Below are 25,370 nucleotides of genomic sequence, written 5' to 3'. Positions count from 1 at the left end.
GACGAGCAGCGCCCCTCGCGCCGCAGGAAATGGTCTTTATATTAGACATATACGGGCAGGTCCTGTCAGATCCGCAGCGCGCCCGCCTGCCCTTTCGGCCCCCCAAAAATCGCCGAGCGCGGACAGGGGGCCCACCGCCCCGCCGCCGCCTCCGCGCCGCCCCCCCGAGGTCTGCCGCCGCCCCGCGGCATTTTTGCCGGGCTGGGGCGGGCGTCGAGGGCCCGGCCGGCGTCGGGCGGCGCCGGCGGCGGGACGCGGCGGGGCGGCGGCGGGGCGGCGGAGCAGGGGGTGGGTGGCGGGGGGGGGCGTTGCCACGCGCGGCGGGGCGGGAGGCGGCGGCGGCGGAGGGGCGGCGCGGGGGCGGTGGCGGCGACGATCGGCGGGCGGCGGGGCCGGCTTCGCCCTGCCAGGACCTGCCGGGCTCCATTCACGCCAACAAGTTTGGGAGAATGTTGAGTTCAATCGCGCCGGAGCCGCGATGGAGCGCAGCGCACTGCAGGTACCGCACCGCCCCGCGCCCCCGCCCCGCCCCGCCCCGCGCCCCCCACCGCCGCGGAGCCCCCTCCCTCCCTCCCGCGCTCCCCTCCCGCCGCCCTCTTCCTCCTCCTGCTCCTGCGCGGCGCGGCGCGGAGCCGGCGCTGATGCCGCTGCCGTGTTGTTGTTCCCCGCAGTGGGTCGGCGCCCCGTGCGGCTCGCACGGCCCCTACGTCTTCTACAGGGCGTTCCGCTTCCAGCGCCGCGGCGGCGGCCGGGCGCGGGTCCTCTCCCTCGGTGACTTCTTCTTCGTGCGGTGCCGCGCGGAGGAGCCCGCCTGCATCGCGGAGCTGCAGCTGCTCTGGGAGGAGCGCACCAGCCGGCAACTTCTCTCCAGCGCCAAACTTTATTTTCTCCCCGAGGACACCCCCCAGGGCAGGACCAGTGACCATGGCGAGGTGGTAAACGCGGCGCCGGCTCCCCCTTCCCCCGCGCCCGTCCCCACCTGCATGCCCGGGCTCGGCTCCCCCCTCTCCTGGCTTCCCCCAGCTGCGTCCCCCTCCCCGCCGTGCGTGGCGGGGCAGCGCGGAGGGGCCGCGCCGTCGGGGCGCACCGGTGCGCGCGGACCGGGAACTTGTGCGGGCGGGGGGAAGGAGGGAGGGGGTCGGGGTGCAGGGCGGCCCCGGCCCGGCGGGCAGCGGAGTGTGTGCAGGGCTCTCCCTGTCCTTCTCCTGCTTCTTTAACAAAAATTAAAAACACAAAAACAAACAAAAAACAACCCTCCAAAAACAAAACACGCGGAAAAGCGGAGGAAAAAAACACGTTGTGGGCATTTCGATATTGTTCGGGGCTTTTTTTAAGTATTCGATATGTTTAAGAGGGCGGAAATTACGAAATGGAGGCAGAGGGAGATCAAACGCGCTCTTGCTGGCAGGGACGTGTTGAATAAAGTGATAAATGACAGGTACGGGAATAATACATTCAAATAACTTGCAGATATGCCTGGGCGTATTTCGGAGCTGCCGCGCTCCCGGCGCAAACGCGCTGCGCGCCGGCACCCTCCGCCGGCGGCCGCGCAGCCCCGCACCGCCCCGCCCCAGCCCCGAGCCCTCCCGTTATATGCTTTTCAAATTCATTGCTTTAGTCTGTAGTCTGGGGTGGGGGTCGGATGAGGTACCCAGGCAAGGGGCTGCGGGGATGGCGAGGGTCCCCGAGAGGGACTGGAGACCAGGCGGGCAGGGGACGAGATGTTTTGGGGGAACTTCTGTTGGAGACGCCGGGGGTGGGGGGGGGGTGGGTTCAAGGAGGGGCTGTTTTCGGAGGCACGCGTGGCTGTCGGTACCGGTGTAGCCGTGTACTCGCACACACGCACAGGGAGCCGAAACGCATTTCAGAGCCATCTTCGCTCGCTGCCACCTCTTCACTTAAATTTTCTGTGCGTGCCGCTGAGATAAGGGAGCCTTTTCTTAAGAATCTGGGAGATGGCAGTGAGCAATGGATGCTCTGAAATTGCCCGTGGTGACTCTTTAAAACTGCCTCTGCGTGTCTTGTGTGTGTGTAAAATGAAAGATATTTGGAAGGGAGGGGGGTGGGGAAAGGGACACAAATCATTTTAATACGCCTTAATGATCAGCTCATGTTACTGTGGTAGGAACATCAGAGAAAATTAATCCTACCATTACGAGTAAAACACTGCTCCGGTACGAGGGTTCTTGTAGTGCATATACCTTCCTAATAATATGCACCATTTTATTTATTTTTACGTGCAAACACCGCTAGTAATTAGCTGTGTGATTATACTTGTACATTTCGTTGCGGCTTCAACTGATGTCATTCTGCGTTATTCAACCATATGAAAACAATTTTCAATTAAGATAATGGCACGCCTTAAAATTATGCAAATACCGGCCGTATTGTGTAGAATAATTATGACAAATGTAAAGCAGGTAAAAAGTTTCCTAATGCAGTTGTGTTTTACACCCTGGTGATGTCATTTCCCCTCTGGCTTAAGTTAGTCATTCATTAGCAGAGTAGCAGCAGCGGCAACAGCAACAGCTCTGAGTGATACTTCTCTGGCAGGGAGCCTACAGAAACCGGCACTGAGAGCCAGGGCCTAGAGAGGGCAACATAACACTCCCATTAAGAAATGTACTTTGTTTTCACTTACTGCATTATCTTTTTTATAGACGTAGGAATGATTTTTTATGATCGATTTTTAATAGTTTGGAGCAATCTGAACAGTGCTTGGGGATGTGCAGGTGGCAGAGAGACAAAAGGCTGGGTGCTGGCTGGATGGGAGGAACCACTCTCATTGGGGCGCAGGGGCAGCCCTTGGCACCTCAAGGTCCCAGTCTCTTCGGTAAATGGCATTCATATTGGTCCCCAAAGGGGCAGCAGGGCCACCTCTGAGGTCGTGGGGCTTCCTAACTCTGGACTGGGCTCCTTCTGCAGGAGGAGATGTGGCTCTCAAGTCAGATGCGGCTTATAGCCATCAGAAAGGGCCTTATTTATGGTGTGGGACTGCTGATGGGATAAAATACCTTGTCTTTCATTCAGGGAGTGGGGATGGAGTGAGCTAGTACTTAAGCACTTATTGCTAATCTGAGATGTCCGAGGCAAAAGGTGGCAAGGGAGCTTGCTGTCACTGAGATTGTTGGTGAGGGGAGCAAGTGGCTGAATCGCAGGCTTGTGATCAAGCCCACCAGAGACTCAGGCACAGTCTCCAGCAGCTATCTGCGCTAGCAGCGTGATTAATAGAAGCAGCTGGGTGCCTGTTTTCTGTAATGGCAGCACTGACACTATGACAATATTCAGCTAGTGGCTGTAAGGAGGGAGGAAAAGCAAGAAGGGATGTAATGCTTCTGTTACTGAGAAATTTCTGATGGCGTATTTTATTTGATTGCCAAATGTTTGAGCTAATCAGCAATAAGTGTAAATATAAGTCTTTTTATAGCTAGCTGAATTCATCATCCAGATTTAAGTATAACCCTGACTGCTGCTAAAACCAAATGTTTCCATGCGCTGCCCCGATCCAGGGAAGGTTCAAGCCCTGGTGTGCTTCCGCTTCAGTACCCTTCTCTCCACCTAAGGCTCAGCATCCCCATCACCACAGTGAAGAAACTCTCTTTCAATGCCAGGAGCTGGCCAGAGATTGTTTCTCAGGGAGTCTCAGTGGATGGTGAATGTGGGACGGGGCTGCTGACATGCAGCAGGTGATGCCTTGAGGAGCTGGAACAGAAGCTGCACACAGAGTTAAGGGGAATAAAATGGGTATTCATTGAGAGGCCTACGAAAGGCCTACAAAAGCCACACCCTAGCAGTATGAGTGCCACAGTTGTGACCCCTGCCTGGATGGCTCCAAGATGGAAGCAAAGGAGGGGTTGGTCACAAAATCTCACACTTTTATAGGTTTTGGTTAATTTGCATGAACCCACCCTCCACATTTCCACGTTGTTTGTGCTTAGGGCCTGAAGTTTGGAGAAACTGTCCTTGAGTTCTTAACTGGAATAGGACTGTTTTGTCTTCATCACCCTAGCACATCAGAAAAGCACATCCAAGGAGAATAGGAAAACTTAAAACTTAAAGTATCACAGGTATGGGTGCTTCTGACCCTAATGCTCATTGCATCCCAAGGAGACATGCATGGAGAAGCGGGGAGCAGCTCTGGCATCACACTCATACCAGGGGTCTTGCTGCACGGGAACAGTAAAGACACTTTTGTAAGAGCAACAGGGCCTGTGGGGCCACTGTTGGGTGAACTAGAAGAGTTTTGTGCTAATTCACTGAAAACTTTGTTGCCACTTTTAAAACACAGCGGCCTGGACAAGTGGCTTCCTACCTCACCATGAAGCCCAGACACTGCAGCAGGTGCAACACTGGGCAGAGAGCGAGAGCAGCCTTCTCTCTCTTCCCTCCAGCAGGGAGGAGGTGATTCTCCTTCATCCCTACAGGGCCATTGCCAAAACAGTCTTTTGCTGGAGGAAATCACCACCTTGCCTTGATTTTCTCATTCACTCTGGTCTGGTGCAGCATGGGAGGAAGATCTTGATGGCGCGTGCCTCACACAGGCGTCAGATCAGGGTGCATGGAGGCCTATGAAGATCCAGATGGAGTGCCTTTAAGGGCACTCCATGGTGCTTGAAACAGTTTCGTGGGGTGTATGTAGAAAGCAGGCCCCCAGTTTTGCTGGCACCCAAATGTGAGAGAAGCTGTGTGTTGTCAGAAAGCACCTGCCCAGTCCCCTCGTGCAGTGCCCTGCTCCTGTGGCATTCAGGAGGCATGAGGCAGGCTCATCCTCCAGCCCACAGAGTCTTGGCCAAACTTTCCTCCAGCTCATTTACTGTTCTCTGCTCCAAGGAGTGTTGTGGGGTTGTGAAATGACTGACCTTTGCAAAAGCAGTTGTAGAGCAAAATGCTTGTTAGTGCCTCGTGCTTTCACGTTTTTAAAGGTGTTGGCATTAATTAGACTAGGCTTACAAATATATTTCAAAGTTGATACTCATTAAATCCAGGGATGGTATTCGATATAATTCCTAAAAAGCCCTAAACAAGCAACTAACTCATTTTGCATGGTATGACTTTCCCTGCATCGAGGTGAATGCTGCTTCCATTGAGGCTGGACTGTCAGTGGGGATCTGCCTTTGGTTCATTCACTGGCAGCAAAGTTTACTACGAGCTCATGTTGATTTAATCTGTTCTCCCAAACTGGAGATCTGATGCAATGCTTTTCGCCTTGCAAATAATCCTTACTCATGCAAGTAATTTACATGAGTAAGCGTTGCTCATACAGAGAAGAGGAGAGAGCTAGTTTCCTGTAATTATTTCCCTAGAAGTATTTTGCATTTTCAGACTAATTGGGGGAAAGGAAAAAAAAGAAGTCACTCTATAAATGTGAGCCATTTATAATCGCAGAAGAGATTCTTCCAGAAAGGCAGTCAGTGGTTTTGTTCTCTCTTCATTACAGGATAGATGCTGACAGCATCCCTTGAAAGCCTGGTTCATTTTGTAGGGGCTCTCCACTTGCCGGGGTCCTACCCCAGTGCATAAAGGTAGCATAGGCTGGCCCCAGCACGGTGTATTATATTAACAGTGCTTTATTGCCACCCCCTAGAAAAATGTGCTACTCCCTTTGCACAGTAATAGATTTGGGATTTTTTAAAGATGCAGGATTTTGTACACTCTTATTTGAAATGAGAATAGCCCTGTTTTAGTCTCCACGGTGTGTGCCTTTTGCTTGTATCTGTCTGCACTGGTAATGGCAACACATTTCAAACATGCGGATCATGATTATTAAAGGATGCTTTAAAAATGCTAATAGCATCAATCTCCAATGTACACTTGCTCAAATTAATTCAGCTTTGGAAATCAGGCACACTGTAATAGCAGCGTTAGAGAAATGGCATTTGTCATAAAATATCGTGGGTTTGGTAATTGCATATCTACTCTGTGTATTTTTATCTGTTTCGCCACCAGTAGGATATGCTGGCAAAGGAAGGAGAGGGCAATGATATTACTCAGAGAAGCCGCATGTTGCTAGCCATTAGTCAGCAATCTGGAATATCTGATCATTTAAGGCAGATTCCTTTAAAAAAAAATGCAACAACTTCTTATTTTATTTCCTTTCTTCTTTCCCTCGCCTTCTCTGTGCATTCAGACTGTAAAATACACCCACTGCTTTCCAGAGTTGCTGTTCCCAGTCTGATCAGTGACACTAAACATTAAACTCTTGTCTTTGGAGAATAATAGGTCTCACATGGTACACTCTCAAGCATGTTGAGATACTGTGCAGGCTGGAAAATAAAAATGTTCTAATTGTGTCTTTTAAATAAGCATAGGACTGAATTAATTAGACTATATTTTGTCTTTAGTTGCTTAGTTACACAATAGTATTCCTAAGTGCAAGTAAGATAAATTGGCTCTTTTTGTGCTGCTTGTCCCTTAATCATAATTACTGTATTGCTCAGGAGAGTAACGCATACATAGATTTTGCATTTTTAATAATACTCAAACAATATGTGAATGATATAGAAAGTATGTTCTGATTCAAGCTCTTGTATGCTTTTATTCGGGAAGAAGTTCTTCTTGCTATGGGAGCAATATTTGCGTTAGTTGCTCAGAGATGTAGTTCTGGGAAATTCATAATTGAAATATTCTTGCAATGCTTGTTCTGGCCCTTTCATTCGCATTCAAAATAACAATGCCTTAAGTCTCTGAACAGTCATCCACTCTTGATTTAAGAGCTTTTTTTCTTTGTGTGCATGTGTGTGTTTGTGCGTGTGCAGTGTGGGGTTCACATCCAGCGTTAACCCTGCACAGCCTAGACACTCGCGTGATTGGTAGTGTTGTATCAAGTTGAGCTTTTTATTTGTAGCTAAAATGCAGTCAGAAGGTCAGATGAACATCGGCATTTTATGGCATTAATCCAGTGACCTTAATGCTTGGCAGGCGTCCATGTTTCTGTGCGAAGGTGCCAGGGTTATAGATAATAAAAGAGTTTGTTTTCATTTTCTGGATATTTTAATCTTTCTTTGCAAAGCGTAGCCTTGGATTTGGGAGGCTTGGGACTACTCCCAGGGGCCAAAACTTTAATGTCTTACTGGGCTTGAACGTTAGTTGCTAATGATGGGCAGATTGACACAGATACTGAACAATGGAAGGTTCTGGCAAGAAACCCCCTAGACATGCTCAGTGGATGTATGTGAAAATTGGCTCCATTGTTCTGCTGTATAAAAACCAAGTAAATTATTTACAGATATTTGCTAATTAAAGCACATATTGTTTTACCAGCACAATTGAACACAATATAACAAAAGACAAAAGAATAAGCTTGCATAATTTAAACCTGCTAATGCCATGTATTCCTTGTTAAGAAAAAATATAATTATGTAATCTATGAGGAAAGCTTCTCATACGGTAACTGTAGTAGGCAAAATTAGGAATGAATTGCTTGTCAATTTGCCTAAACTAAAACAGCTCTTTGAGATCTGTGAGCTATCTGATGGAAAAACATTTTGACTGAAGCCTATTTTCTGTTTGGTCAGAAGTTCTATCTGCAATGACAGATATAAATTCAATTTGAACCTCTGGCTGGGAGTGGAAGGAGGGAGGAAAAAACACCCCAATCACAAAGCAGGAGGCTCACAGTAGAAATGTCGTGTCTAACTGCTCACAGCTATCTCTCTGTGCACCCCATCTCCACCCCACTTCTGGCCCCGATGTACCCCATCCTACAGTGACATGGTGGTGTTCTGCCCCAGATTGTTTTGCGTGTCTCACTTTGGAATTACTGAGTCATATGACAAATGCTGCTTGCTAATTCAAGGGAAAGCAAAAACCATAGGACTTCACATGCTTCAGCCGTGTCCTTTAACTTGGGCTTTTCTCTTGGTTTTGGACCCTGGCGGAAGGGATGAAAGCATCAGTGCGAGTTTCAGACAGCTCTGTGCAGCTAGCTGTGCTTAGGCTGGGGAAGTACCTGTCACCTGAATTTAACAAGATCATTATAGCCCTTTAAAGTAATTAGGAAAGGATTAACAGATGAAAGGTTCTGCCTTGGCCTCTTTAAAATTCTCTGGTGTGCCAGGTAAATTCCTGATCAGTGAATGTTTCCCTTCTCAAGGATCTCCCCATAGATTCATGGGTGGAAAGCAGCGGTCTCTGTAGGTCCCTGTATGTTGGCACCGCCAGGGGGCAGGTTCAGACCCCAGCGGTCTCCACAAATCCTTTGGGACACCTCTGTCTGCCCTTGGCTAGGGGATGCATGAGGACATGGCACCAAACGAGGCACTCCGAGCAGGGTCAGGGAAAAAAAGCAGCCCCTGCCTGTGCCGAGCTATGGAGCCTCTTGTGAGGCTTCCCTGTCATTCAGTGATCCCACCTGCAGAACAGGAGGAGCAGTTCCCGCCTGGCAGAGCTGTGCCCTGGTCCTCAGGTCTACAGCATGTTTACAAGGGCTCTGCTGGAAGAGAGAGAGGCAGGAGAGTCCGTGTGCCCTGTAAGGGAGGCTGAACAGGGCACATCCCAGAGCCAGGCCTTTTCCATGACACAGCCAGGTTTTTAGCCAGTTTGTGGTCCTGCACAAACTGGCTAAAAGTTTGTGTATATTCCCAGCCCACCACCAGCAGCAGGGAGACAGGACCTTTTTACTCTAGAGGAAGTCTCTGAGAGCAAATCAGTCGTGTACAAATGTTCTCTGCCTCTTTAGAGCTGGATATGGTCCCTGAAAGAAGTGCTGCTTTATGGAGATGCCTCTGGAGATCTGGGTCAGGTTCCTGAGTGACTTCGGGTGAGTGGTTTAGGGCTGGATTGAGATGACCTGGTTTCTGCTTCTGTCCCAGAGCCCTGAAAGTATCTGTATGGCAGAGAAGAGCTCTGGACTAAAGACTGATCAGGACCTTTTGTTTTGACTGTGCTGTCAAATAAAGCTGATGGTACTTCGCTCAAACATCTAAGTAAATGCCTTCCTAAGGGAGAGATGCTTATTGACAACAAACCCCCTCCTTCCCTTCTGCATGCCTGCAATATGACCTCTTGCTCCTCAAAGAGATCTAGAGCAGGGAACAGGATTCCTAAACTGAGAACTGCCTTTTACCTACACATGGTACAGGAAAGTCTTTTTCACTTAAATTGCAAAAACCCTGAAATACATGGGTGTAAACCCAGCCCAGAATAAATGACATCTTTATGCCCAATGAAATAACAGTTCTGTTATCCCTGGTGAATGCAGTCCATAAGAGTCACACTGTATTTTTTGCTCCCGTGGATGAATGTGTTTTCATCAGCAATGTACTAGGTTGTAAAATATGCATCCCCGGCTATCTACTGTGCTAAAGATTTCACGGAAAAGGCTTGAAGATGTTTTCTAATGCAAATCGTACTGATCAGATAAGTGACATGCAGTGTATCCTGTAATTATCAGCAAGAGTTTTTACGACACATCCCCTGTTTTTCTCTAGGCCACGTATTGGACGTTAGGAGGCAGCCAAGCAGGTGTTTGACTTGCTCATGCACTCCAGAATTCCTTAAATGACCTCTGGAAGTACTGGAGTGAAAACAGCCTTAGCATGTTAAATTTTTGAGATATCTCAGTTGCTGTAATTCTTTTAAAGCTGCCTCAATGTCTCTAAAATAGAAATCTTTCCTAGTTATTGGCAAAGAGAAAGGAGTTGTGATGTACCGTTCACAGGTGTGCAATCAAGATGTACAAGCTCCCTGTACTGTGCTGTGACTCCCTGCTTTGTAAGAGTTAATATGTCTTCTAAAAAATAATTATCTGCTTTAAACTATTACAACTGCCTGACCTGTTGCCCTGAATATAAGTATTTCAACCATGTGCTGAGTCAGGCAGTTTAGCATTCTATGCTTTCATAAGGCTGTGATGATCGCTTAGACAGCAGTGACATAATACTTAAGCATAACGGCTCTTGAGAAGATGCTGTTCTCCCTGGATGACTTCTCTGGAAATGCAAATCCAGTATGGTCATAAAAAAACAAGAGATAGATGAGAAGGTTTTGTGTCACCATCTTTCTTGACCATCTCCCCATTTTCTACTTGATAGGTGAAAGAATTGTATTTTGCTTAGAAGTCTTGTAAGATGTGCTAAAATTACAGGCTGGCAAGATAACCGTTTTTATAGAAGCAGCTAAAAAAGTGCCTCTTTCTATAGTTAGTGCTTTTTTTGAGATTTAGACAGCATTGTGGCTGACATCATTGGTCCACTGGACCACTGACCAATTGGTCAGGTCCACTTGATAAATCTCATTCCTGAGCAGAGTTGATATCTCTGCTAGTTGTTTTCTCGTCATGCTGTAGCAGGAAAAAATGGTAATTAAAGACTTAACTGTGCAATGAAGACCTCATAAACATATCACTTCAGAGCATAGCTAATACACGATGAGTTGATTTTGTATAAATAGAGATATATATGCACTGTTTGCGATGTGATTTTTCATGTTTACACAGAGATGTAATTATGAATGACATGGTTATACGGCAGATTTCTTTAATGTTCTATAGGTTTGTTAGTCATGTGTCACCGTGTACCTGGTTTTTATTATTTCAACATCTGTATTCCTTTGTCATCTTGTTGAAGGAGTTTCTCTGGTAGGGCTGCAGCAGTAGGTAGTGGTTGATACCAAATGAGTGTAGGGGCTTCTGTGGGAGGCAGAGCTCTGCAGGTCCCAGCACAACTTTTGTTGTGCCACAGGGCTTAACCAAAAAGGAGAAGGACCCTTTTGTCACCTGCTGCTCAAAAACCTACCCCAAACACCACAGTAGTTTGGGGCTGAGTGCTTGGAAAGGTTGCTTAAAAATGTGTAAAAGCTTGGCAGGGCACATTGAAATTTCATAGCTGGTGAGATAGTTGGGTGATCTCTGTTTGGGTGGTGTGGCAGGAGATGACTTCTTGTGTCAGCAAACTGCCAGGATGTGGGGAAGACAGCCCTGTTGGAGCTGCCGGTGGCTCAGGCTCCTCAGAAAGCAGAGACTGGAGCCACCTGCCATGCCTTGCTGGGTGACAGTGTTTGTATGATGAGGCACTGGGGTAGAAATGCCCCTGGAGATGTAGTCCCACGCTGGTGAGATCCACATTGGCAGAGGAGGACCACAGTCTGATCTGCAGTATTTGAGTATTTGAGGAGTTGGGAGGAATGTGGAATTCTGTGTGAATTGGGTCAAAAGTGAGTGGTGAGGGAAGGGAGCAGGTCTGTCCAGTCCTGCTGTGTGATGGGTAGGGTGACCCAAGGCAAGCTCTGAAACGGTGTAGATAATTTTTCCTTTTCCCACCTAAAAGTGAACTAGGCCATGTTTCCCTGGTGCCACTGTGGTGATCGCTGGCAGTACAAGGGAAGGACGGGAATTTGGTGGCCAGCTTGGTGCCCCTGGGGACAAAGCTGATGTGGAGGTGGCTGGGTGGCCCTGACAATCAACTGTGGAAGGAGGTTTAGCCCAGATCCCATGTCACAGCACAGGGACAGCATGGACTCCTGTATTTTGTATTTGTACTGGGCTACTCCTTGATGCCGCCCTGAGCACCCCTTTGCACTCTGTGGCTGTATTTGGAGTCTTGGCATTTTGCACAGAGCTGAGGCGGGGCACAGAGTGGTCTTTTTGCTGTGTCTTTCTTTCCCTGGTCCCTCACATCAGTGTGGGGATGCTGAACACCCCATGTTCCCGTGGCTGGATGTGCTGCCACAGGAAACTCATGGCTAAGGTGTGCTTTCCCCAGCTCCCCAAAAGGTCCCCTGCTCCTGTCGCTGTAGTTCCCCCTCCACGGCAGCCTGGACAGAGCACACCAGTATCGCTTCACTCTTGGTACAGTAGGTACAGTTTTGGTACAGTTTTTTTGTTTGGGTTTTTTGTTGTTGTTTTTTAAATTCGGAGGTTTTTTCCTCCTGTGTACACATCATGTGCATGTGTGTGAAGGTTGTATTCTCGAAAACAAGTTTATTCATAGATGATGTAATAGTGATTGTACTTTTCTTTTGGTTAATAAATTGTCTGCTCAGCTTACTTTGTATGCTGGCCAAAATTAGTCATACCAATTCTTGGAAAGGATATGAAGAAACTAGTAATTGAAATCATAATCATTTGATCATGAGAGTTATTTGGAAAATAGTATTTTAACCAGAAGCATGTCTGATCTCCAGATCAGGTTTTTGGTTGGGATTTTTTTCGGTTTTTTTTTTTTTTTTTGGTGGTGGTGGTGGTTTGGGGGTTTTTTTGGGGGAGGGGGTGTGGTTTGCTTCTTAACTGCTGTAAAGTCGATTTCTCTGTTATGGAATATTAGAAATTGTGTAGTAGCTGGTGATGGTATTCAACATCCTAAGAGAGGACTTCATCTGGAAATTGCTGAGACTGTCTCCAGGCAGGCTGATATTTATATATATGGATTTTTTTTTTCCATCCTGACATTTAATAATCACCATGTAATAGGTATAAAATGCATAGCAGCGACAGCTTTTTTATTTCAAGTGGATGGTGTGGTGAAATTGGGTGAAACCATCCATTGAAATTGTACTTTGTAGTACCTAGTGCTTGTGTACAAAGTATTGATGTTTGTCATAAACAGAGATTTAAAGCATCACTGTTATTGTTTGTTGTTTGGCTCTTATGCTGTGCAGTGATAAAGGGAAAGATTTTATTACAAGCTTGCTTAGCATATAAAACATGCTGTTCACTTCTGACCAAATATTTGTTATTGCACTAAATGTAGTGAAGGTGCCTGCTTATTAAACAGTTTTGTATTATATAAGGAAGAGTCGAATATCAGATCTGGCTTTTTACTAGAATTACTTCAGGTTTTGTATTGTATGCAACTTGTCACAATAAAGCGCTTTTTTTTTCCATTGAGCAGTATTTTATTTCCTGGGGAATGTGTTCAGTGGACAAAAAAAACCACACAGAATCAATCGTGCTTTTCCCTTTGTTTAATAACTCGAAGAATTTCTCTCTCCTTTGCAAATACTTAGGTTTATTTGAGAGAAAAATTGGATTCTGGTTAATTTATTTCAAGAACCTGTAACCTTATTTAGTGTTAGAAATGCGCGATGTACAGGGTGTGGTGTACAGCCAGCTCTCGTTACAAGATAAATTATTTCTACTATTTTAACAAAAAAATCTGGAGTGTATCTTGCTGGATATATATGTTTGTTTGTTTATTTTTTGAGGCTTTCTTGATCCATTGCTCACTGGAGTCAGCTGTAAAATATTCTGCTTATTCATGATGACTGAGAGGAGTTGATTGTTTCCTGGAAGGTTAAAATCCACCAATTAGGACTGTTTAATTTGAGTGTATTTTCTGGAGGCTAAACTAAGTTTAAGTGCTCTTCTTAGAATGTATGCTTTAGAAGGGGAAAAAAAATTATGGTTCTGATCTTGAAAAAGGTTTTAAGAAACATGAGAATGTGTAAGTTTCTTTTGGTGGGAAGCACATTTATGTAGTATTTCTTTTGGGATTACATCACAGTTTTATTTAATTTTAAGGACAAAAGTTAAATTCAATATTTGTATATTGGTATAAGCCAAGGGAAAATGTACCATAAACATAGGAATTTTCTGGTGAGTCAGAGTTCCAAGAATCTTTACTTAGAGAGAGATTTACTTAGTCCATTTATTTCTAGACTAACTATAACCATTAGTCATCCAGTCATGAATTTTTACATTTGCAGCTAATTGCACCTAAAAAGCAAACTTTCCCTCAAGGCTTTGGGTTATACAGAATGTGATTTGGCAACCTGCATTTCAAATGCCTTTTAGCGTCATTGCCCTGGTCCTAGAAATTGTCTTTAGATCGTGTATACTTGCTTCAAGTAAACAACTAATATTTCCACTTAGGTGGCAAGAGGAATATATTAAGCACTAGCTATTCTGTGATACAGAAAAATTACTCAGCCTGCAGCAAGATAGGCTTTTGCCGAGTCAGTGCAGGATGATATTACTGGTTTCTCAGTCATCAGGGAGCCCAGAGTGATATGTTGTATTCTCATCTGATCACTTCTTGCAGGATGAAGTTATTGCTGTTTCAGAAAAAGTTACTGTGAAGCTTGAGGACTTGGCAAAATGGGCACAGTCCGATTTCTCCAAATGGAAGTGTGGTTTCCGGGCTGAGCCGGTACAGCCCATGGATGTGGGGAAGAATGGGCAGAAAGAGGCCTTGACAAGATACAGACAATCCACACTGAACAGTGGCTTGAACTTCAAAGATATTCTGAAGGAAAAGGCTGAACTTGGTAAGTATCTCTTACTTTCTCTTGTGGGAAGGGGCCTGTGGGAGAGTGTCTTTTGAAGACAGATGGGCCTGATCCTGCCATGCCATTGCAGATTCTGAAGGTATGTCTGAGCCTGGGGTAGAGGTGTGGTGATGAGATACCTGTGCGGAATGAGTGACGGTAGTGAGCTCATCTCAAGCTCCTTGCAGACTGGCATGGGGTAACACTGTGATACCTGTCTGTATGGCCCGGAGCACTGCGCCCAAACCCTGAAAATGCACATACAAATAACTGTCAGGCTCAAATAATACTGGCTCTCCCTGGGGCTCTTCAAGCTGGGGGATCAAGTCAGAGCTGTATACTGTGGGGAGAGGAGGCTGACATGTCTTCCTGAGGCCTCTAGTGACAGGCAGGGATGAGTAAAGGTCTTTCACTTCTCATGTCCCATCTTCCAGAAGCTCATAGGTGCTCTTGGTGCTTGCCCTGACTCTGTACAGTTGGCTCTGTGTCTCGTTCAGTAGGGAGGTGTCCCTTCCGTAGTGTTTCCTTGTTAGCTTTATGTTGCTGTAGGGGTCTGTGAGCACCCCACTGTTGTCTCCACACATAGACTTGTGCTTTCTTCCCCTGTTTGTTTTCAGAAAGGGAGTTGGTAGCTCTGCTACTTTGGATGGTTGCAGACAGGCTTGCAGCTGTGGGACTGCTTTGTTGCACAGGTGCTTACACCTATAATACCTATGGTGGGTACCCAGGTCCAAGGGAGATGGGTCTTCTGTTGGTAAACGTGCCTGTTTGTGGGTATTAGTACCTTGGATGTATAACAACTGTCAGAGATTTTGCACTTCGAAGTGCATATGAGGGACATTTCTCTCTTCTGCCAAGTTTTTAATAAATATTTCATGTTTGAAGAGCATCAAGTTTAGGCCATAATGTGTGAAAAAGTAAGAAATTAAAAGCAAAGCCTGATGCATTTGAGAACATGCTTTTGTATCTATGTGAACAGGATTGCAGGGCCAAGTTCAGTTTTATAGTATCATGACTGGGTTGGCATTGAAGCCAAGTTACATGAGCTGAAGATCTGTCTTGGAAGATTTATATTCTGCATCTCATTTTTCTGATCTTATCAAATGGTGAAGTTGTTTTGTCAATCTCACATTTTACTATTAGCTATGTAGTTTGGAAGATTAGAGTACAATTGGAAGTTGATCTTACTTTTCATTGCATGTCCAGGGAAAAAATAAGCCATGCAATTCTTTCTTTCTTTCTTTGCTTTTCTCTGTGGTTTCTTCTAGTTCATAATTACAGGCAGTAATTTTCTCTGCTATTGCCCTGGTATCTTCTTTACTCACTACGTTTATTTGCATTTGTTTGTTGTGTCAGAAGAATCTTAATGTTTTTCAGACAGAACTTTTGTGTGCTAATGTTTTCTTGTTTTTGTTTTCAACAAACAAACCCTTGTGGTAAGTTATGAAATTGCTATTATCTACCCTAGGAGCCAGAGAAAATTATCTTTAAGCCCAAAGCTTATAGTTGCATGTTAAGCCTTTTAAAGTAGGGGTTATACTGAAGACGCTCCTGGAATGCAAACTATATGGTATAATTTCGATAACCCCACATAATGATGTTGTTCATTTTCAGTTGGTGGCTCTGGCTTTATTGTTGGGTTGGGGTTTTTTTCAGTAGAAAAGGAAATTTTGGCAAATGTTTGGTTGTGACTGCCTTTATCTTTGTAATGACTGGTTGACGGGAGTGAAACCAAAGATTCCCAAAGACCTGTAGCTGACTAGATACATTGATTTTAGAGAATTGATCCAAGCTATTAAGGGAATCAAATAAATTTCCTAATCTAGTATTAAGATGATTTTTTTTACCATTTGAAAGAGCCAAGAATTTAATCCTATTTTGCTTCCTGGATCTGACACAAAAACTCAGAAGAATGGTGATCTTTGAAGCTCGTGGAGCAGCCCTAGTTGGTGTCCTGTAGGCAATCCATGAGCTCTGGTGTTTGTCTCATCTAAGAAATTTAGCACCCAGGAGAGGAAGATTTATTTCTCTCATTCTGAGTGGTTGTTTGGGGTTGGCATTGCTCTGAGAGTTGCCATGTCCCTAGCTGGAGGCAAAGACAGGGCCATGATGTGCAATGTCCGAGGCATTTGAGCTGCTGGTGTTGTCTCATTTCTGCTGTCAAATGGCAGCTTTACTGCCTGTTAGGACGTGCCCACAGACCTTTCCAATACTCAGTGTCTTGCCAACAGAGCAGTGGTCAGCTGCAGTGATCAAAAAATTTATTAGCAATAACTTCTACAGAGGGTCTCCAGCCTAATGGGATGGAGTATTCTTTCCTCTTAAAATAGGGTTGTATACTGTAAAAGGAGCACAGTGCACTGTCACACAAAGCTCCCTCACGTGATGCTGGTGTTTAACCCTGGCTGTAGATGAGGAAGTTGCTGAACCAGGTGTTGAAAAGGCCTAAATAAACATGATCTCCTGGACCCCTTTTTTCCTATGAAATGGCATGTTTCCATTACAGAAAAATCCATTAGAGTGAGTAGATTCTGCAGCTTTTCCTACTAGATGTTTTTGACTCAAACTCTAGAAGGTAATAGGAAATTATATCCCTACCAAAGAGCTCAAAAAAGCTTTACAGAAGAAACAAAATCAGTTTTCATACACTCTCCAGGATTGGTGAGGAGTGAAATAACCTGGATGAAATGAAAATATGGCTGATACAGAACCAGAGAAATGTCACTGTGCAAACATACTTAATTAAACATGTTGCTGCTGGGAGCAGAGCAGCTTCAAACAATAACCAGGCAAAGTGAGGCCTTGTGTGAGCAGTGTACACTCTGTGCCATGTGTTCAGTGGCACTTACTTAGCCAAAACTAAGGTAACACCTGGTTAATCCACAACCTGTAGAAACCGTGAACCTATAACTGAAAGTCGGTCCTGATTCAAGCAAGGCAGTTCTGTCTCCTTTTTCGTTCCCTCTTTCTTCTCGTTTGTTCTCTTCTCCCTCTTTTCTCTTTTTTTTTTCTTCTTTCTTTTCTCGCTTTCATTTCTCTTTGCCTTTCTTTTCTGCAGAAACTGTTGGGGTTTTTTTCTGTAAAATGCTGTTGTTTTTATCACTACTGAATTATGCAGAACTTTTCCTTTGGACTGTATTAAATAAAAGATCTCGCAATAGCATTTTTTGTGTGAGCTTCATTTCAGCCTGAAAAATGATTTTTAAGAATTATTTCTTTCTCCCTGTTGAGATATTTATGATATACATTCTGTCCCTTTCTACAAATATGTCAATACTGAATGCTAGCAGTTTATGTCTTAAGACTATTTATAGCTCTCTGAATATTTCTTTCAAATGTTGAGGAAAAATAAAGAGTAACAACAATGCAGCATGTAAAAATAGAGTTGCTCAGGAATGTATTATTCATAATGAACATGAGAACCTGTTTTTCCAGAAGAATTGGTCTGATAAAATCATTCACTACTGAGACTGCTAGTTATTTATTTCTGTCTTTAGAAATATTTAGGGAATTTTTCTTTGTAATAAATGGACTTGTATACCCGTATTTGGTAAACCAGTGGGAAGTCACCAAATGAGGAATTATTTCATTTTACAAAATGTTTAACAACTAAGCAATGTAAAAAGTATCGGTTAAATATGGCAAAGTTGCATATTTGTATTCCTTGGGCTATAGTTGGAAAAAAATTCGAATTATTTTATATAACATTGCTTCTTACAGACTTCCTTTAAGTGAAGTATGAAAGCTGCAGTGTAAGCTTTATTGGCCTATAAATATGTCATTATAGTTGGACTACATTTATATGCTTTGGATTGTTGTTTAAGCCAAGAAAATATGTCTCTACAGGTTGACTTTTTATTGAAACCCTTTGAGGCATACAACAGAATGTATTTTAGGCCAAGGCTATTAAAACAGCATTTTCATTTTTGCAGCAGACTCATTGTCAATTATGCTGCCACAAACTGTCTGTGGATAGGCAGTTATGAATGGTTTCATCTCTAAATGTGTCTTTAGAAAAAGAAATAAAAGATAGAGGAGTCAGAACTGAAATTGAGAGAAGAGACTGAGGGAAAAATGACTGAATTTAATGTTCATCAGCTCTGTTGGTTTGGGTTAGGCTGGGCTGCGGAGCTGCCTGGGTTTAGCCATGGAACAAATGTCCCCTTTGCCTATGCTGGGCCAGGGAGGTGGGAGCTGCTGCCACAGCCAGGCAGTCTCTCTCTCTCTGGCAACCCTCTCTCTGGTTCTGTCATGACAGAGGTCTGGGTTTGGTCCCCAGGCTGGCATTGCCACTCTTTTTATCCATCCTCCGTGAGTATCATGCCAAAATGGGCAGTTAAAGTTCCTGCACTGGCAATGTTAGTAATGGGGTGAGCAAGTTCTGGTGAACTGAAGGGGTTTTGCTGCACTTACTTCTTGTTTGTTCAGGTCCAGTGAGGGGAAACCCAAAGAAAATTTAGCCATCAGTATTGTCCTGTCTTTCATTCTCCACAGTCATGCATTTAAAGGTATAAAATCTGGATCTTTGTTCCCTGTGAAACCCAGGGAAATCAGCTACTGCTCCTAGCTGAGGTGTATGTTCTAGCTGTCAGGCTTTTTTAGTCTCTAGGTGGTTTTCTAGCAGTCGTTTCCTACTTCTCTTGAAGAAGCTCCTTTGAACTCTCTTGAAAAGCCTGTTGGGCCGAGCTGGGTGCTGAAGGACTGGGTCACCCTCTTGTTTTCTTGTCTTTACCATTCTCATAATTTGCATATCTTCACTTGGAAGATTACAGTTCCTTGCTGGATTTTGTGTTGCTACACAAATTGGCCAATCCAGAGCAGATTGCAGTGAGTTTGGAATGATATGCAGAGCAGGTATGAGCTGTCTTTTCAGAAGGTGCCAACTGCACAGTTACCGTCCCCAGTGGGCACTGGGCTGTTGCATGGCCCTTCTGATTTTGCTTGCCAGTGGCCTTCCAGCAGGTGTGACTTCAACAGATGAAGATTATTAAGTTAATATGTAGTCAAACTGTGACATTATCAAAACTGATAATCTGTAGCTGCAGCGTGTTCAGACACTGGCGGTGACTTCTGATCTGATGCTGACTCTCCTTTTTCATTGTTTGTCACGTGCTGCTCAGTTCAGGCTCACCTGGCTTAACTTGATGCAATAATTTTCTGACCAACGAATTGTTAGCTATTTAGAGTACAGCCACTTTGCATACTTTGTGCCTAAGTCATGCCTCTCTTCCCCTCCTATTCTTCTCTGTCTTTGCCTCTTCTTGTACCTTCCTGTCCCCATTGCCCTAGCTGAATGCCATTCTGATCTTGATAAGCTCCTATAAGTGTCCCATTATCCCATTTTCCCCTCTCTGCCCTTGTGTACCATACGTTGTTTTTTGTCTTGTGGGTCAGAGTGACCTCTCTAACTCATTTTAACCAGCCCAGTTGATACAGTTCTTTTGCCGTAGATGAGGCTATTACATGACTTGTCTATTGTGTTCCATGGAGCCTGAATGGAGAAGGATGACACCCTTGGGAAAAAAGAGGCTTTGGCCTGGCCTTTTCTTCTGTGTTTGTGCAGCTTATAGCACATGCCAGCACTACTGCAGCAGGACAAGAACACCAGCAGGCTGTAGAGCAAGAAGCTCTGTTGAGATGACTGTTCAGAGAGGCTTTGGAACAGGAAGGCTTCATTTGGTTCAACACCTTCTTTTGGTTTAATTATTGCTTAGCTTTGGTGTTAACATATTTGGGATCAGATAATCTGAGGTGCTGAACAGATAGAGATAAATACTTTTTTTATTACGGTCAACAGTTTGTTTAACAAATACTTGTTGGCTTGTTGGCTGGAGTTGTTGGCTGCCTTTTAAGTGCTATAAAGTGATGCAGTTGTTAAGTGAAGTGTACTTCTAATAATTCAGTCCTGGAGATGCCCCTATGTTCAGTAGCATTTTGGGGCTCTCCCTCCTCAGTTGCCCCTCTCCCTTGAGCCACTGCTGCTCTCCTCTGCGTATTCATCTACCTCCCTGGAAGGAGGTTGGTGAGATTCTTCCGAGGTTGTCTGTCCTTCTTGAGGCCATCTCTTTGTCTGAGCAGCACTGGGATGTTTTAAGTACTGTTAATTTTTTCCTTTCCCTGCGGAGAGCCTACTTCACATTACAAAGGCAGCTTATGAAGGTGACAAAAACATTTTAATATGCAGTACTGGCTATGGAAGCCTTTCACTTGCCACTGGATTGTGTTGAGCCTCATCTAATTGTGATTAGGATGTGAGTATTTTGTTCTTTGAAATGTGGGAGGAATGCCAAGAAATGTAAACAAAATCCCAGGTAACTTCCCTCTTGGTAGCCCCTAACTCACAGTGGCTGTTCACCACCCACTCTGTTCCTGCAGCAGGACCAAGCTAACATGATTATCAGGATTATGCTGATCGCAGTTGTCACTGTGTCAGCATTTTCAATTACGTATTGGTATGACATGCCACTTTGCCCTTCGTGTAGAGCACGGCCATTTGCAATTGCAATACTGGTCTATTAAGAAACATCAGAGAAGGAATCACTGCTGCAAACCAGGAGGAGGAAGAGTTAAATTTGACTGCCTGTGAAACTAGAGAACTGCCACACGTTCTTTTAAAGTCAAAGTTGCAGCAGTTTGCACCATCAGTAAGTTTTGTTGCAGCCTCTGCCTAGAACAGGATAGCCTACATAATTACAAAATAAGTAGATAAAAAAAAACGACCATTCACAGACAGTGGTCAAAGCAGCCAGTATGGAACAGTGTCCCTTTAAAAATGTTTGATGGCTTTTTTATTTTTGTCTGTTTTTAGCACCAAGGTTGACCTTGCCAGGCTGTGTAATAACCCACATGTGTCTGCTCTCCAGGATTTTTTCCCTTCTAGTCACTGTTGGATCTTGCATTTAATTCTTACTGACCATGGGTTTTTGTTCCAGTAACTGGAAACGTGTGTGTCCTGGTGCAGTGCTGCTGTGCTCTGAATCTGACTTTATCTCTGTGTATGCTTTCTTTTTTCCTTTTTCCTCTTTTTTTTCTCTTTTGTTTTTTTTCTCCCTTTTTCCTTTTTTTTTTTTAATCATTGGTTTCCTCCCCAGCCTTCCCTCTATCTTCCATTCCTGCCCATATTGTTTCTGGGTCCCAGGAGGACCCAGTTTGGGATGTCTATTGTTCTGTGTTGCTGTGCTTCCCTTGCCCAGCACCATGGAGGGAGGTGATCAGTGTTCTCTGTATGCCATGGTTGCTGGTAAGATATGGTGATCCCTCATAGATCACTGATGCCTTTTTCCTGTATTATATCCTTTCCACACAACCAGACAACAACTCACTGAGTACTGAGATCTGTAAACCCAACACCTGTGTAATGTTGTGGTATAGTTGGGTGGGCCCCAAGGACATCCTCTTTTTTCCTGCCTGGCTGCTATCCTGTGCTGTAATTCTGTGTTGCTGGAGCTCAGGACCTAGAGTTCTGCAGTCATCTTTGACTCCCAAGTGCTCCGTTAATCAAGTCGGAGCTGTCTTCATACCAACCCATGAATCATGCTGGCTTGTGACCTGTGCGATGGTGCTGAGATGCTCAGGCTCTTCTGTGGGTGCTGTTGATACCATGACCAGAGCTGGGTGTCATTTCCCATGTAGGGAGAAGGAGAAAAGCCAGACCAAATTTTTTCACCACCTCCCTTCCATGTCTTCTTGAGTTGCTCTTTATTACTCCCCTGCCCAGAAAGGCAACTAGCCCTTTGTTTATAGGCACAGTGTGATGTGTCTTGCTTCTCATTATCTTTTTTCTTAAGATCCTAGTCTGGTTCTGACTGTGTTGTTGCAGAAAGGCCAGTACTTTTTCTCTGAGATACAGTATTCATCTTAGAGATAATCTGTCTTGTGTCATGGGAGGTTGTCAGAGAGAGCATCCTTTGTGCATCTGAGCTTTAAGGTGTAGACTTGCTTTTTATTCTTTTTCTCTTCTTTTTGCAAAATAGTTTGGTAGGACAGAGGCACGCAGGAGCAAAAGCTGTCAGTGCAAGGCCATGTCAGCATTTGTGGAGATCTCAGCAACTTCAGGTGATGGCCCCCCAGCTTGCCAAGGTGGACCTTGCTTGGGCAAGCAAGGAAAAGTGGGAGGTGGGAACACTAGAAAGAAAAGGAAGTTGTTGGACAAGATTGTGGGAACGGGCTTGGCTACAGCAGCTGAGTGGGCAGTAGCAAATGAGCCTTCCGAGCCCAGGGATCTGCTCCAGCACTGTGTATCACCTTTGTGAGCACCAAGAGGGGCTTTGTGGGTACACAGGAAAAGACTCTGGGTCTGGCACCTTTGCCTTTGTTAACTGAGTTTTAAGTCTCTCGGTATCAATTCTGACTCCTTAGTCCCTTTTGGTTAATTTGGGTCATGCTTGTCTTTGCTGGCTTGGTGATCCTTGTGTGATTAGAGCATTGATAGATGAGGTTGTTTGGGACGGGAACTGTTAAACCTAGTGTGTGTATAAATTGGAGTGCGGTTTGTGGGAGTGGGTGATAAAGAAAGCATATATTTAAAAATTAACAGCATGAATTGTAACTTACTGGGTAGGTTTTGTATTAGAGAACCTTGTGGCATAACCTTTATTTACTTCATTTAGTAAAATCTGTACCATGTAATGTAAGTTCCTCCTTAATTTTACTGCCGATAATAATTTGCTTATAAAAATGAATCCTCAGCACTATAAACCTTCAGCTTGGGTCTGTCTTGTTCTGTAACATTGTGAAGGACAAATAGTTAATGGTATAAAGAAGCTTTTGTTAGTGATAGGTAATGTGTATGATTTTAGAAGGAGTATATTTTAGCAGCTAGTGAGAAATCAAGGTGAATTTGATTTTCCTAAACATTTAAATATATGTATCACACCCTCATTTTAAGATGCTGGCTAATGACTTTATGAGCATGTTGGCAGCCAGAGCATTACATGTGGTTTGAGAAATGTGTCTGGATATGCTTGGTAAGCAGTATTGTTCTGACAGTTTACTAAAGGCCATCTTCAATTTGACTGTGCTCTACTTTGTTATGCTGTGAAAGAAAAAGATAATTCAGCAGAGCTGAATTGTGCTGCTGGCTGGAGACGCCACACTTCAGAATACAAATATTACTAGGGATAAATGAATCATTAAAAGAACAGTAGCATAAAATATCTGATGAATGAACTCCAGGAGTCTGTGCTGGAATAAATTTAGCATTCATGGACAGTACTATAATATGTGAAATAATAGTGTCAGTTCTACATTGAGATGCCAAAAACATTTATGGACCCAGAATAATTGTGAATTACAGGGCTATAAATACATAGAGGGGATTTGGTGATATCATAATAAACCATGAGAAATTCACTAGGCTAGTTTCTAATGCTACCAGAACCTTGAGATATATTTACAACCTTGTTCACACTCCTACAGTTTTAGGGGGCAATTCTCCTCTCACAACACGTTCGTCATTCCCATTAGTGCCAAGGGGAGTTATGCATGCGTGTCATGAGTGGAACAGATCTCCACACAATTCAAGGATCCTGTAATGAATATCTTATTTAAGAAAAAGGTGGGAAACATTCACTCTCGTCGTCCTCCAAGTTCCCCCACATCCTGTTCTGCTTCTATGATTGAGGCTAGTGAAGGGAATATAGGTAAAGGATGACAAAGTTGCTGCTGTGTTCCTGAACATTTTATCCACAGCTGCTTCATTTTTTTTTGCTTTTTATTACTGAGAAACAAAACAACCAAAGCCCAGATGTTCTGGTCCCAGGTTTCTTTAAAGTGCAGACTAGTGCATTTTAAAAGCCTATTGTAAATACCCAGGGAAGGCTGGGATCGTCAGCCTGTGAAAGGAAGTTTCATTATTGCAATACCAGATCCATACCCGATAATAACAGTTAATTAGGAACTGGGGCTGAAACCGATGTGATATTCAGGAGCATGTTCAGCTTTCAGCATGTCCCACGTCACCTATTTGTAATTAAGCCTGGTGTCTCCTGCCTTGCTGAGTTAGGGTGGTGACAGTCTCTGCAGGTACTTAGTGTCGTTCACACATCCCAATCCTAGGTGGATTACAGCCCGGTACTACAGGACTCCTTCCCCTCGCAGCATGTCCCCCCAGACAGCTGTGCCATGTTACTGGCCTCATCCTTCTCATAAGTCATTGGCAAAATACACACGTTCAGTGTGGTGCAGTGCAAGTCTGCTCAGTGATTCCACATTCCTTAGTGTTGCATGGTCTCTTGGCTGACCAAGAGACTTCTGCTCATCCCTCTCCTGGCTGTACATCCCTGTCCAGGCTTGTCAGGGGGTCATTTGTTGCTTCATTTATGTCCTTATATGTGGTTCCTCTTTCACTTTCTGGGTCTTGGTAGACTCACCTTCTATCAGTAGATGAATCACATCCCTGAGATGTGTCCTGGACCTTCCATCCTTGTCAACTGATGAAACAAAGAGAACATAATTACAGAATCAAAAACATAACAGCAGTGAAGTGGTCATCAGCAAGAGGGGTATCCTTGGCAGCCTTATAGGTAATTTGTAGCCTTTGGTGTATCAGTGATAGATCCTCACCCAGTTAGTCACTGAACCTCGCTTTGCTTTGATCATTGCCAGTCTATTTCATTGTCTTTCTCTTTTGAATTTAACCATGTCTTTGCTATGGCAAGGTCATGGGATTATTGATTCTTTGTTTTTGTTAATTACTAGTGACTTTAACATGATATTCTTTGCAGTGTCTGTGTAAGCTCTTGTGGCAAACCCAGTTGACATGATATAATGCAGTCTTAATGCATGTTTTTCTCTTTAATTTTTGTGGAATCACAGTCTCCACTTTTCTTTCACACTGAATATTTCCAAATTAAAAGCCTTGTGAGATGAAAAATTAAATGAGAAGTTACTATAAAAATCTATTTCAAGAACCTCAAATACTTCAGCTCCGTCTTTATTTTTAGTTTTCTCACTGCCTGCATGACCCTTACTTGTGACGGTGTTTGTCACTGTACACTTCCAGTCTTGTTGCACAGAGAAAATAGATTAAAAAGTCCTTTTACACTTGTGTTTTTAATCCTCTATTCAGATACATAAAAATGTGGCCCTGTAAGTTCTGTGGCACAGAAAAAAATATAAACCAACCCAAATAATTTTGGCAGTTCAAACACAGAAACTAAAAATAATTT

The 25,370-nt window shown here is 44.2% G+C and overlaps 1 protein-coding gene across 3 annotated transcripts in view; it reads left to right on the top strand.

Annotated features, from left to right (window-relative positions):
• Nucleotides 1-430: 430 nt before the first annotated feature.
• Nucleotides 431-25,370, top strand: part of ARID5B (AT-rich interaction domain 5B) — a 116,788-nt gene continuing 91,848 nt past the window's right edge. For 2 of the 3 annotated variants that reach the window (XM_088168782.1, XM_014882327.2), the window contains exons 1-3: nt 431-499; nt 672-932; nt 13,977-14,202. In XM_088168782.1, coding sequence (XP_088024908.1) covers nt 479-499; nt 672-932; nt 13,977-14,202 — 508 coding nt within the window. In that variant the 5' untranslated portion in view covers nt 431-478. Of the gene's footprint in view, nt 500-641; nt 933-13,976; nt 14,203-25,370 lie in introns of those variants that run through there. The other variant, XM_088168781.1, reaches the window with a different exon arrangement.

Source organism: Sturnus vulgaris, chromosome 8, assembly GCF_052056855.1.
Source record: "Sturnus vulgaris isolate bStuVul1 chromosome 8, bStuVul1.hap1, whole genome shotgun sequence".
NCBI classification, from domain to species: domain Eukaryota; kingdom Metazoa; phylum Chordata; class Aves; order Passeriformes; family Sturnidae; genus Sturnus; species Sturnus vulgaris.
The sequence above is the reverse complement of the archived record's forward strand: the minus strand, read 5'-3'. Positions and strand labels throughout refer to the sequence as shown.